Raw genomic sequence first — 14,897 nt, 5'->3', positions numbered from 1 at the left:
AACAATGCAGCCTGTGAAAGCAAGACCAGGAATGTTATCCAGCCTCTTTATACATCCTCAAACCAAAGAGTCTGCCCTATAACCTCTAACACTCAATTGCAATAAATGGTATTCTTTTCCAGGTGCAATAAGAAAGGAATAAGAGGACTTAAGTAATCTCTGGAGAATGATACAGGAGGCATTATTAAATTGCTCATGTGTCTGTTCCATTCAGGAAATGGGCTTAACATACAAAAGGGGCAGACAGCCAGTAATATAGGTGTCTGCTCCTCTCCCTAAAACCCTGCTAATTAGCCCATATGGACTGTTAAGGAGAGCAACATCTGCTTTCATATACTCTATCTCAGTAATCACAAGTTTCTTAAGAAAAGGTCATCTATCATGTTTTGGAAAATGTTATTCTAGATTGGCTATGATTGCCATCATGCTCCAAAGTATTTTTACATCAGTTTTAACACTGTAACATAGAACTTGTCATGAGTTCAAATATCATTGTTCATGCACTGCTACCATCATTATTAGATCCTTATTTTCCCATTCAGGATCAGAAATAGTATAATTTAGCGGAGAAACACAATATGTAAACTAAAGGTGTTAATGCTATGCCATCGAATCTAACTAATAGTTTTAAGCAACTTGAGCTCAGCATTCATGATCAAAAGCAGCCTTTAAGCTTATTGCTAGCGGTCTCTTATTGCAGATTTCTCGATTAAATCAAGTATAATGCCCTGAAATCAGAATGACACCACTGTCAGAATTTGATGCAGAAGTGGCATTTCTTTTTTCAAGAAAAGATAACCATGCACAGCAATACATTCCACGGAACACCTCTTCCGTTTTAGCTAAGCTCAGTGGGTCTGCACTGTGAAAGAACCAAATTCAATTCACCAAAGCTTTTCATAAATACACACTGTAAACGCAAATCTATTGGTATATGTTCACTCATTTATGAGATGTTATCCCATCAAAATGCAATCTTCTATTAAAATACCATGATTAATCTTAGTGATCAATTAAAAAAAAGTTTTGCGTGAAATGTTTCACTTACAATTTCTAAATTATTTTTATACGTCCCAAAATTGTAAATTTTGCTCTATTGGTACAATGGAGGTAAGTGGGTACAATTGGTTACATTGTTCGTGTCACAAATGGAACAAAGGTTGCATTAAAAGCTGAGAAGGGTTTGGTAGACAATGTTGATGTCCAGTGTTGAAAAGTTGATTTATTTCAGAAGTGAATAGCAACATGTTAAATCAAGCCAGAAGCCTTGACAGTACGTGTTAATAGTCAGGGAAGGGTTGCTAGTATGAGCTTGGAACAGTTGAGCTCAGGGAAGGCTTAATTTGTTAAAACTTAAACTGCCAACAGGATGAGGAGCATTAAGTGAGTGAGATTTGTAGATTACAACTGGAAGAGTATAGTGGGATCATTTTCTTATTTGAGGACTATAATGAGGCAGCGATTTCTATTCCAATTTGCATTCATTTTGAAAACAATGAGTGGAGTTAAATCCAGCCTGTGATGGTGGGCACAATAATTGCAGGTGATGGTTAATTACCTGGGAAGTTGAGTGTCAGGTTGCCAGAGGCAGGAAAGCCTCCTGTGATGAAGTTGGCAGCAGGATGTTGCCAATATGGGACAGTTGTATGGAATAGCATTTATAGACATTGCGTATATATAAACCTGTTTCACTTATATATCTGAGCTGGTGTCACTTTGGGTCTGACCTACATAGAAGTTCAATTTATCTATGCATTCAGATCCAATGTGTAGAAACTAACTCTCAAAAGAATTGTCTTGTCGAGTTTAAAATGGAGCCTCATTCAAGAAGCTGAGCCTTGACAGGTCAAGAACCCAGCCCTTAAAGTGATCTTTATCACTGCAGGAGCAGATGTGGTCTCACTTTGGAAGAACTAGCAATAGGGTCAATTCACTCTGTATTACTTAATCCACATAGACTTGAGCATCCCTACAGTCATTAGAACAATGAGGCAGAAGCACCAGGCCAGGTCCACTGAAAACAGACACAATGGTAGTGCCAGAAACACTGGCTAAGCCACAGAGGAGATGCAGAATACATCACCATACCCATGGCCTAGAGTTCCACATATTTCCTCCTGGAAATATTCTGCTGCAACTGTCTCAACTATTGGGTTGCAGATTTAAATCAGAGATGAGGAGAAATTACTTCACTCAAAGGGTCACAAATCACTATCCAAGTGGATGCCAGGACACTGAATTAATGTAAGCAGGCATGGGACCAGTCTAGCTCAGTCTCCCATTTGTCTCTTGAGTCTGAGACATCCAAACTTTCCTGACTAGTATGATGTTCCAAGGAGGATAGTCTGCACTTGAATGAATACATTAAAATAAAATAAATGTTAAAAAGGATCTTAACATTTCACTGGACCAAAATGTTTCCATGTCGGAATAAAATTGACCGTTGTTTGGACAATTCAAAATCCATGCCGCATAATAATTCATTGTGTACGTGCACTACACTAGACAAGCTGGTCTTTTCTTTACTAGATTCACTTCAATGAAGTATCCAACCCACTCATCTCTCTTTTTACTTCGATATTTGTCATTTTAGTAAGATTTAGAGTGGGGATATGTCAATTTGCAGTTTATTCATGAGAATTTTTGTAATGCGGATTGCATCAACAATCACCATGAGATATTTTATATAGGAGTGCGGCAGCTAACAGTCAAGGTCAGTTCCGAAGCTGAAACACATTGAAGCACATTTTCGTCTTTCCTGCATCGGTGGTGACCTAGCGGAAAGAATGGCCTGCCCACTGACTACAATATAAACTGAACAGATTAGGGGAGAAGACAGGAGCTAGGAACCATTGGAAATGGTCCCAGCAATCTAGAACACAAGGTTTGGGGACTGATGGGAACAATGAGACAAAGATTGGAAACGAGGAGAAATCATTGGTGGAATCAAACCAACATGGAGAGTGAGACCAGTAGGTTTCAGGAAGAAACAAATAAGATTGAAGATTTGCTTGAGCTGCTTGAAAGTGTGTGGAGTACTTGGCAATTGTGGGACGTGAGGCTAATGAGGAGTTTTCCTGCCACCTAAAACATTAACGTCCTTCTCGAACCCATCACACAGCTGTTATATTCACATGACTGCTAACATCTGAGGCAAGGTGCTTGGTATAAATTTTATCATTACTCACCAGACTCTCTGGAATATGCAGTTTGCACATACCTAAATTGGATGTGGTCAAGTCGGAAATGGCATGTTCATTACGGGTTGGAGTCTTTTAATATTTAGTACCCCTGCCCATCATGAGGGAGGATGTTACAATCCATCCACCTCCAGCCCTTACCCCTGCCTTTAAATCTTGTAAAGAATATAAGGATATTCACAAACTGTGTATTCTTCATGTACAAATTCCTGCTGGCAGTGTAATTGCATGAATTGTTTGTGCATTTATATCAAATTCCTCTCCTTGCGACATTAAAGGAGAAAATGATTGATCCTAAATCTGCTGGAAATGTGTATATTGTGATGCAGACCTTTCTATTAATGAGTAATGCAACCTGATTCTGAAGACCATGTTTAAAGTTCCTAGTGCGTTGAGTAGGTCGATGATTATTTTCATCATTAGTAAGTCATCTTTGACCATCACATTCTACTGATTAGCCTCCAATTCCTCAGTGATACACTGGAAATAATTTTATCAATCTCATTTTGTACACCACATGTTACATATTAATGAGTAAATAAATAACAAGCACACCCTCTTGCATAGGGGTACATTAGTGTGGGAAAGTCCAGTCATGCGCATGCACTAAACCTGCAATGCAAAGGGAATTAGACCACTGCTTTGCGTTATGACAGATTGCCTCATTAAAGACATCATGCAGGGTTGGTAGGAAAAAGAATACTGTACCAATTGGCAAGGGGCATCCAGCCCATCCAGGCCAGGTTGGCCTGGCTCCCCTTTTTCCCCCTTATTGCCTCGGAGACCCTGTTTATTGAAATTAACTTGCATTGTTATTGACAAATGAATTGCTTCGCCTTCAGAGAGGCCAACACTTGACAGCTTACAAACAGGAGAGAGAGGCACCTAATGACTTTGCGGACAATGTGTGGGGTGAGGGGATTTCTGAAATGTAAACCAAGTTGGAGCTATACAAGGATGATTAAACTGAGCATCCTTTCTTCCTGTTGTTACACTTAAAATCTTAATATGACTTATGTGAAAGAAACCAATGCTCAATTTACAAAATGTTCTTGCGACTCCATCTTGGACATGTATGTTTTCGACCATAAATTCAAAATTTGGAACTGTAGCACAACAACATCCCTCCTCCTCATTCATGATTTTCCAAATTACTGATGCATGCATATGCCTCACCGCACAATAATCCTGATGGGACTGAAACCCCCTTTCTACACGTGGGGCTTATTTGTGTGTTGACTGTGACCAGAATGCCGCAAGGCAAATGTTGTGGATGGTAAGTTAGTGCAGCTGCTGCTCCCTGTGGGATCCTCAGATAAAATCCCACATAAATAATTTATTTCATTATGTGCACGGGGGCCGTTGGACAGAATGTGCCTCTTTCTTCTGTTTGGCTTGAGATGTCTGAATACCAGTACACAGCAGAGACATACCAATGGGCAAGGTGCATCTAATCCAGGAGCACCCTGTTCTCCTTTCTCCCCCTTTGGCCCTTTTTTGCCTTTCTTTCCCTTTTCCCCCTGCGGACACAATGGTTTGGTCAAAAAAAAAAGTTTGGTGAACTCAGGCACTGCTACATATTATTGTACATTATGTCAAGCCAATTTGAGCACTAAGAACAAAACAGTAAAAGAGTAGTCATGAGTTTGGAGCCAGAAAAATGCTTGGCAGTTATCAGGAGTAAAGGGACTACAGTGAGGATAAGTGATGATATTAGAAAAAAAAGGGAAATTAGTGAGGTTGCAGGAGCACTTAGGAATGAGTTATATTCAGAAAGGAGTAAAACTACATCTCTTATTATAGCAGTCAAATTAAGGAGTAAAAATTAAAAGGATGGGTCAAGTCCATAGGTGGGAACCAATATGCTCGGGTTTCAGAGGGCAGAGGGGGAAGGAGAAGGGTAGGCACCTCCAGGTAAATGAAACATGCTTTAAACTGAGCAACAGGAATAAGACACATTCAGAAAGTATAATGTTTCTACAGTGGCAGTGACCCTTTGCATTTGCCTATGAATGATCTTACAGTGACCATCAAAGAGCTGCAGCATTGACTTTAAGGCAATTTTCAGAAGCAAAAATACATTTTGCAGTCAGTGGTCACCGTCCTTGTTCGAGTTTGCTACATAGGCAAAGAGAAAAGGGCACTCCCTCCACCACACCAGAAGCAATTCAATCAATTGTGCAACTGGAAACAAATGTAAAAATAAAAGTAATTACTTCACACAGCCCTCCTGACGTTATGAGATATCTAACCATATGACCCTTTGATTAACAGAGAATTACACTCATTCTCAGTGAATGTAATCTGTAAAATATGGTATTTGATTAATGAAAGAAGCATTTAAAAATGATATATTCCTTGATATTATAGACAAAGTCATATAATTTTGGGTAATTTTCATTAAACTTCAATGGTTTGATCTCTGTCTCAACGGAAGTTCATATAAGTTATGCAATTAGTTCAAATGTCGGAGAGGAAAAATATCCAATTAATACTTTAAGGCTACTATTGTTGGATAACTCACACACTTAAAAGGAGGGCAGTGGATGGATAGCACATGGGCCACATTGCTGAGTACGTGCTCCTAGAAAGGATTTTTACCAGATAGCAGCACACACTGGGAATATTGCACTCAATCTCCTGTTTGTGGGCAAGGCTCCATGCTAGCAGCACGCACTCAGTCAACCCAATACAATCAACAAGAGACTTATACACTTTAAAACCGTGATTGAAAGCTCATACAGTACACAGCCTCGAAACTGTTGACAGTTACATCAGGAGATGAATGTTTACTTTGCACAGATGACATTTCCCTAATCTCTACTTTTTAATGGAAAAGTTAAATTGTTAATAGGCAATGTCTGCTGACACACCTGAAATGCTCTCAGCCCACATGTGCAAAACACACATGCACAGTACCCATGCCAGTATTCTCAGTGATGTAATTCTATCCCATCACTCATGTTGATTATGCTTATTTGGTTGCTGTTGTGAAGGGCATTTCACAAAGTGGGTATGTGCACAGCTTTCTGCAATGTGCAATGTGAACCTTGTAAGGTGTTAGCAAACACAGTCTTCGTTATAATAATAGACCAACACTAATGGACAGAAGAATGCCAAGGGATTGTGTTAGGTGTCCATCCAGTGATATTGCAATTTCCCAGCCTATAGGAATGGAGGCAGAAGTTGGTTTGTGCAACATGTGCAAAGTAGACAATTCATGCAGTCTACATCAGAGTGCTGGATGGACAAAGGCTTGTGCAATCTACAGAGTGTTTTTGAGAGGTTTACAGTCAATAGGAGAACAGTAGATATCTAATTCACACCAAGGTAAATAGTCAACTCACACATGAAGACAAGAAAGCATTACATGGAATGCTCATGCAACTTAAAAGTGCTCTCTGAATGAACATCTCATTTATTTCAAATATGAGTGTTTAAATCCAAATGCCAAAGCTTCAGTATTCCTTAATATCTCATTCAGTCAACCACTTTCAAATGCTGCTTTCAACTTTGGATAACTATTGTTGCTTTCACATCAAAATATGCACTTTACTTTTAAATCAAATGCTTTAAGTTGCCAAATGAAGTAGTAATCGGGAAAACTTGTTTAATTTTATGTTGTTGCAAAATACAGATTATGGAAAAATATTGACAAAAACAGAAATTGTGACATAAGCTCAGCAGGTCTGGCAGCACCTTTGGAGAAAAATCAGAGTTGACGGTTCGAGTTGAGTAACCCTTGCTCAGAACTCTGTGACATTCTATAGGATCTGAAGAAGGGTCACTTGACCTGAAATGTTAACTCTGATTTCTCTCCACAGATACTGACAGACTTCCTGGGCTTATCCACAATTTCTGTTTCGTTCTCTGATTTACAGCATCTGCAGATTCTTTTGGTTTTTATTTATGCAAAAATATGGGATTGAGAAGAAACAGAGTGCAGGTAATTGGGTCACTTAGATAGTTCATGTGGAGAAATAGTGATGGTTAGCTGTTCCAATTTGCTGAGCTCAGCAGGAGGCATTACATAGAAAGACCTACTAAAGAAACAGCTGGGGACAGGAGTTTGTCTCACTGATCATGTTGTGAGACAAGATTATTTATTTGGGAGGGGGGCTGGTGTGGTTAGTTATTTAAGGTGAAGCTTTTCTGTAAAACAGTGGATCAGGTGAGAAAGTAAAATTTAAAAAACATCGTCATAAGTTAGTTACAATATTATGGAAAGTGGTAAATCCAATGATGAAGCTTCGAATTTACATATTTCATCAAGAGCACTGGAATAATTTCAAATATAAAAATCTTTGGTATGTTGACACTATTGTCATTATTTTTGTTAAGTTTTATGTCAACTTGTAAAACTGGATTCCAAATGGAAATCCTTGTATGCAAACAGTGTCATTCCAGGGTGGTCCTCATTGGTGATGCTTTGCCTTCCAACATCACTGACCGCTTGGACAGATCAACAATAAAATCAAATGATTTTGCTAACTCCCATTGTCAATTTCCTAAAAAAAAATGAACCAACTATTTTAAGCTCAGGTGTAAATGAAAACCAGCTCTTCAAGCAACAAGAACTATAAATATTGTGGAATAGCTTTTACTTCAGATGAGAAATAATCAACTCCAATGAACTATAGTATTTATATAATGAATGTTCTTTCCTTATCTCAATCCCCACGAAGTTCTTTGCTTGATGTTGGATCACTGGTCTTTACTTTTTATTTATTAATGATTATCCATATGACAATGAACATGATATAGAAACAATTTGGAATGTAATGGGAAATAATCTGAATGAATTCACTGTGATGAATACCACTTGTATTCTATCAGGTTAACACTGACTTTTAGTACTTCACTAAACAGTGTTCAGTTACATTTGCAAGGCTATTTATAAGGCGTGTGTACAGTGAATGGAAACTACCACACTCACTGCATTGTATTCTACCCAATTCAATTTCAGAAGGAATACTGGAGGTCTAAGTGCATGTGGTTCTCATGCGTGCATATCATTTCATTCCAGCAACATGAAAACAGCCATTTGAAGACACTTGTAAATGCAGAGATCTGTAACAACACCTTTTCGCCCCTTTCTCCTTTATCTCCTTTCGGACCAGAGAAACCCTGAAAGAAATAAAAGTCACCAAAGTAGCTCGGAATAAATTTATAATGCTTGCTGTGGAGAAAAATAACAAAGAATGATAACAAATCTGTTCATCCAGACTAAATTTTAATATCCAAAGAGGCCAGTCTGCTTAACCTTCACTTGTTTCCTCCTTATCCCTAACCTGGTCATTTTCATGTGAACCTGCTATTTAAATCTTTAGCTGAATAAATAATTTGGCTTGCCCAATTTTGTCAGTTCCCTTCATTTTCTCAAATGAGAGAGGCTGACAAACTGTCTTCTTGCCAAAAGAGATTCCCAACTTTCTAAACATTTTTTCATGAGTTAAAGATTGGATAGATGCCATCAGCATTGATATTTGAATCTTCACCTTTTTTCTTTGACAGCAATAGCATTTCTGAGAAGGATCTTTAAACAACTTGAAATTCATAAATAAAGTAAACAAATTTGAAAAATAGCTCAAGACTCAACAGATTTTAGATTATTCTTTTTTAAGTGAACATAATTGGAAACCTTAGAAATAAGACTGGGAGAAGCAAAGTGTAAAAGGAATAGGACTTACGTCTAACCCTGGATCTCCATCAATTCCCTGTCAAAGAAGAACATATACATAAGGACAGATATATTTGATTCCAATTTTTAAATGAACACAGTGTTCTCAGACTGCAATTTCCTGTGGGTGAATTTTAACTATATTATAACTTGTTTCATCCATTTTACAAATAATACTTCCTAACATCCCAAGAAAAGCCTAATATTATGGAATACACAGACAGACGTTTCTGCAGTTGGCAGTGAGAAATCAGAATGGTGTGTTGCCTCCCTGGTGCCAGATCAAGGATCTCTCAGAGAGGGTGCAGAGTGTTCTCAAAGGGGAGGGGGACCAGCAGGAGGTCATTGTACACATTGGAACTAACGACTATCATATGTTGAAAGATTGGAGCAACTAGGCTTGTATACGCTTGAATTTAGAAGGATGAGAGGGGATCTGATTGAGACGTCTAAGATTATTAAAGGATTAGACACTTTGGAGACAGGAAACATGTTTCCGCTGATGGGGGAGTCCAGAACCAGAGGACAAAGTCTAAAAATAAGGGGTAGGCCATTTCAAACAGAGTTGAGGAGAAACTTCTGCACCCAGAGAGTGGTGGACATATGGAATGCTCTGCCCCAGAAGGTGGTGGAGGCCAAGTCTTTGGATACTTTCAAGAAAGAGATGGATAGAGCTCTTAAGGATAGTAGAATCAAGGGTTATGGGGATAAGGCAGGAACAGGATACTGATTGTGAATGATCAACCATGATCATAATGAATGATGGTGCTGGCTTGAAGGGCCGAATGGCTTAGGAGAAAGTGAGGACTGCAGATGCTGGAGATCAGAGCTGAAAATGTGTTGCTGGAAAAGTGCAGGAGGTCAGGGAGCATCCAAAGAGCAGGAGAATCGACGTTTTGGGCATGAGCCCTTCTTCAGGAATGTCGGTTCCGTAGACAGGTGCTGAGGAAGGAGATGTGGCTGTGGTAGCGAGTCTGTTTGAGAACGTGGCTGAAGAGCTTCTGGTCAGAGGAGATGACCTGGGGGGCGCAGTGAGAGAGAGACTCACTGAAATCCTTGTAGAGGGAGGAACAGAGCTTCTTCAAGGAAGGCATCCTTGCAAGAGGATTCGCAGTAGGTTAAAATCTTCTAGGAGAAAGGCACGGTGGCACAGTGGAGGGCGGCACGGTGGCACAGTGGAGGGCGGCACGGTGGCACAGTGGTTAGCACTGCTGCCTCACAGCGCCTGAAGACCCGGGTTCAATTCCCGACTCAGGCGACTGACTGTGTGGAGTTTGCACATTCTCCCCGTGTCTGCGTGGGTTTCCTCCGGGTGCTCCGGTTTCCTCCCACAGTCCAAAGATGTGCGGGTCAGGTGAATTGGCCATGCTAAATTGCCCGTAGTGTTAGGTAAGGGGTAATGTAGGGGTATGGGTGGGTTTCGCTTCGGCGGGTCGGTGTGGACTTGTTGGGCCGAAGGGCCTGTTTCCACACTGTAAGTCTAATCTAAAGTGAGGACTGCAGATGCTGGAGATCAGAGCTGAAAATGTGTTGCTGGAAAAGCGCAGCAGGTCAGGGCCGAATGGCTTACTCCTGCACCTATTGTCAACTCAATGTTCCAGGATACAAATGCTATAGGAAGGAAAAAAAAGGGGGTGGAGGGGGCGAGAGAGGAGGGGAGTGGTGTTTTTGGTAAGGGATAATATTACTGCTGTACATACGGAGGTTATTCCTGGGAATATATCCAGGGAAGTTATTTGGGTGGAACTGAGAAATAAGAAAGGGATGATCACCTTATTGGGATTGTACTATAGACCGCGCCCCACCCCGCCCCCCCAAATAGTCAGCAGGAAATTGAGAAACACATTTGTAAGGAGATCTCAGTTATTTATAAGAATAATAGTGTGTCTGTGGTAGGGAATTTTAACTTTCCAAACATAGAATGGGACTGCCATAATGTTAAGGCTTTAGATGGAGAGGAATTTGTTAAGTGTGTAGAAGACAATTTTCTGATTCAGTATATGGAAGTACCTACAAGAGAAGATGCAAAACTTAACCTACTCTTGGGAATAAGGCAGGGCAGGTGACTGAAGTGTCTGTGGGGAAGCACTTTGGGGCCAGTGACCATAGTTCTATTAGTTTTAAATCGTGATGGAAAAGAATAGACCAGATCTAAAAGTTGAAGTTCAAAATTGGAATAAGGTCAATTTTGACGGTATTAGGCAAGAACTTTCAAAAGTTGATGGAGGCGGATGTTCACAGGTAAAGGGACGGCTGGAAAATGGGAAGTCTTCAGAAATGAGACGAGAGTCCAGAGACAGTATGCTCCCGTTAGGGTGAAAGGCATGGCTGGTAGGTGAAGGGAATGCTGGATGATTAGAGAAATTGAAGTTTTGGTCAAGAAAAGGAAGGAAGCATATGTCAGGTATAGACAGCAAAAAAAACAGTGAATCCTTTGAAGAGTATACTGACAGTAAGAGTATACTTCAGAGGGAAATCAGGAGGGCAAAAAGGGGACTTGAGATAGCTTTGGCAAATAGGTTTAAGGAGAATCCAAAGGGATTTTATAAATACATTAAGGACAAAAGAGTAACTAGGGAGAGAATAGGGCCCCACAAAGATCAGCAAGGCAGTCTATGTGTGGAACTGCAGGAGATGGGGGAGATACTAAACTAGCATTTTGCACTAGTGTTTACTGTGGAGAAGGACATGGAAGATATAGGATGCGGGGAAATAGATGGTGACATCTTGAAAAATGTCCATATTTCAGAGGAGGTATTGCTGGATGTCTTAAAACACACGAGAGTGGATAAATCCCCAGGACCTGATCAGGTGTATCCTAGAACTCTGTGGGAAGCTAGGGAAGTGATTGCTGGGCCTCTTGCTGAGATATTTGTATCATAGATAGTCACAGGTGAGGTGCCAGAACACTGGAGATTGGCTAACGTGGTGCCACTGTGTAAAAGAGGTGGTAAGGAAAAGGGAACTGTAGACCAGTCAGCCTGACATTGGTGGTAGGCAAGTTGTTGGAGGGAGTCCTGAGGGACAGGATTTACACGTATTTGGAAAGGTAAGGACATATTAAGGATAGTGAACATGGCTGTGTGCGTGGGAAATCGTGTTTCACTGGCTTGATTGAGTTTTTTGAAGAAATAAAGAAGAGGATCGGACGTGATTTATATGGGCTTTAGTAAGGTGTTTGACAAGGTTCCTCATGGTGGGCTTGTTAGCAAGGTTATATCACATGACATATAGGGAAAATGAGTCATTTGGATACAGAACTGGCTCAAAGGTAGAAGACTAAGGGTGGTGGTGGAAGGTTGCCTTTCAGACTGGAGGCATGTGACCAGTGGTGTGCCACAAGGATTGGTGCTGGGTCCACTGCTTTTCGGCATTTACATAGATGATTTGGATGTGAACATAGGAGGGATAGTTAGTAAGTTTGTAGATGACACCAAAATTGGAGACATAATGGACAGTGAAGAAGGTTACCTCAGAGTAACCTTGATCAGATGGGTCAATGGGCTGAGGAGTGGCAGATGGAGTTTAATTTAGATAAATGTAAGGTACTGCATTTTGAAAAGGCAAATCACGGCAGGACTTATGCACTTAATGGTAAGGTCCTGGGGAGTGTTGCTGAACAAAGAGACTGTGGAGTGCAGGTTCATAGTTCCTTGAAAGTGGAGTCACAGGTTGATAGGATAGTGGAGGAGAAGTTTGGTATGCTTCTCTTTATTGGTCAGAGCATTGAGTATAGGTGTTGGGAGGGGCTGAAGTTTGGGTCTGCTTTCCTTGGAGTGTTGGAAGCTGTGGGATGACCTTATAGAGGTTTAAACAATCACGAGGGACATGGACAGGATAAATAGACAAGGCCTTTTCCCTGAGGCATAGGTTTAGGGTGAGAGGGAAAAATGTAAAAGGGACCTAAGGGGCAACCTTTTCACACAGAGGGTGGTGCGTGTATGGAATGAGCTGCCAGAGGAAGTGGGGGAGGCTGGTGCAATTACAACATTTAAAAGACATCTGGATGGTTATTTGAATAGGAAAGGTTTAGAGGGATATGGGCCAAGTGCTGGCTAACAGGATTAGATTAGTTTCAGATATCTAGTCGGCATGGACAAGTTGGACTGAAGAGTTTGCTTCCTTGCTGTTAACCTTTTAAGAACACCTATTGAGCAAATGCAATCGGAGCTATGCTACAGCGATGTTCGATCACATTAAACTGGACCCTTTGCCTGGAGGGCTCCAGGAGATTTGCTCTCTTTCCATTTCTTGTACTGTTATGTGCAGATAACTTGTTAACGCTCAATCACATAACAGGCCTGATCTTACTACATGGTGGCAATGCTGGCAGACACATGGAATGGGGACAAGTGGCACAGAGCAACCGAACTGGCCCGACAGTGCAGCAAACAAGTGACTTTAACCTGGTCACCAGTCTGCTGGATAACACAGGTGGGACCATGTGAAACTGACTTCAGCGCGACTCAACAAAGAATTCTGCCATCACGGACCTCAAAACCCTCGGAATGATAACGGGGCCCTAGAAAAGCTGGATGTGGTGGTTCTGCAAGGAGAAGGTGAGCAGGTTGGGTTTGCACCCACTGGGGTTTAGAAGGTGAGCAGGTTGGGCTTGTACCCACTGGAGTTTAGAAGAATGTGAGGAAAAAGGCAGGAAAGCAGAATTGAGCATTATCTGATCAGTCATGATGTCACTGCTAGTGCAGCAGTTTTACTGGGCTGAATGGACTACTTTTGTTCCTCTATCTTACCGTCTTGTACTGCTTGGCTTGTACATTACACAGAGGTGGTCTGGTCACCTTGCTTCACCATTTTCAGAAGCCCTGACAGTTAACTAGGCAGTTAACTGCTTGCCATTGAGTCTTCCATGCTTCAAATTTAAACTGCTCACCCTGAGGAGTCACTGACCAATCAGGGAGTTGGTAGCTCTTTACTTCTCGCAGAGCCACCAGAGGTGGTGACCATTGTTAGTATTGCAGCAGGATGCTGAGTACCCAAAATGGAGCAGACCCTAAAACCCAGACGTAGTTGGTCTGGTTTGCCAGGGACAACCAGAGAAGGAAGGAAGTGGAAGTGGAAGGGGAGTTCTTTTAGCTAGCACTTTCTGTGTAACACAATGTGTTCCTGATCATTTCAAGGCCACAGAAAGGCTGCCTGCTTTAACAGATAGTCTCCCCACATGGCATATGTTCTCCCGCCCTGCTGTTAATTGAATAGGATAGAAGCTCTTGAGTGGTTGTCATTTAACTACTAAAGAGCCTAAAGCCTTTTGACCGAAGAGCATCTTCAATCTTTCTTATCTCAAATTGGGATGAGTCAGGAAAGGCAATGGTGCACTAACAACTGCCTTCTTTCCAAATCCTGTGGCACCTTTCCCTGCTCCACCTCTCATCTCGCATCAAACTCCACCCATTATCATAACTACAATGGCCCTGTAAATGGTGGTTTCCCTGTTCCACAAGGTTACTTCTTGGACTGTGAAGACAAATGAAAATGGCCTGAGTTGAGTTTCTGAATCCACCACAAACCCATTCTCTCAATCACCAAAACGTCTTCTATAAACCTCTGAAATTACAGAGCAAATAGAACTCATTACCAGCCATTCATAATTGCACGAAAATAGTGCAATCTTTCTTACGCTTTGTACATCTACTTGGCACACTTACAGGCAAACCTGTGGGTCCCCTTGGGCCTGGATTACCAACTGCTCCTTTTTCACCCTGAAATGACAACACTTCATATAAACTAAATGGCCACAGCTTTGATGAAGACAGCATGCATTCTCAACTGCTTTTGTGGTTTAGATGTGAAAATTACAAGTCAGGGGAACCCTGTGGAACAAGTTTGAAAAACACATGTTTAAGTATAAAATTAAACAGCAACACCTAATGGAAAATAACAGCTGAAATGAAATGAAAACCATTAATAATGAAGATCCGTTTGTTTGTCATAATCTTCCCAATACTTGGAATTGTTTTCACAAAGGAGATGGCTTAATAGCTTTAGCATGTTTTAAC

At 41.0% G+C, this 14,897-nt stretch overlaps 1 protein-coding gene across 9 annotated transcripts in view; it reads right to left on the bottom strand.

Annotated features, from left to right (window-relative positions):
• The window catches only part of LOC132816053 (collagen alpha-1(XXV) chain), a 653,999-nt gene that overhangs the window by 10,629 nt on the left and 628,473 nt on the right, over positions 1–14,897 (bottom strand). For 6 of the 9 annotated variants that reach the window (XM_060825536.1, XM_060825472.1, XM_060825487.1 and 3 more), the window contains 4 exons: positions 14,547–14,600; positions 8,891–8,917; positions 8,283–8,327; positions 4,634–4,720 (listed from right to left, as the gene is read on the bottom strand). In XM_060825536.1, coding sequence (XP_060681519.1) covers positions 4,634–4,720; positions 8,283–8,327; positions 8,891–8,917; positions 14,547–14,600 — 213 coding nt within the window. Of the gene's footprint in view, positions 1–3,908; positions 3,987–4,633; positions 4,721–8,282; positions 8,328–8,890; positions 8,918–14,546; positions 14,601–14,897 lie in introns of all 9 variants that reach the window. The other 3 variants (XM_060825479.1, XM_060825503.1, XM_060825519.1) reach the window with 3 other exon arrangements.

This window comes from Hemiscyllium ocellatum, chromosome 1 (genome assembly GCF_020745735.1).
Source record: "Hemiscyllium ocellatum isolate sHemOce1 chromosome 1, sHemOce1.pat.X.cur, whole genome shotgun sequence".
Lineage (NCBI taxonomy): Eukaryota > Metazoa > Chordata > Chondrichthyes > Orectolobiformes > Hemiscylliidae > Hemiscyllium > Hemiscyllium ocellatum.
This window is presented reverse-complemented; position numbering and strand designations above follow the sequence as displayed.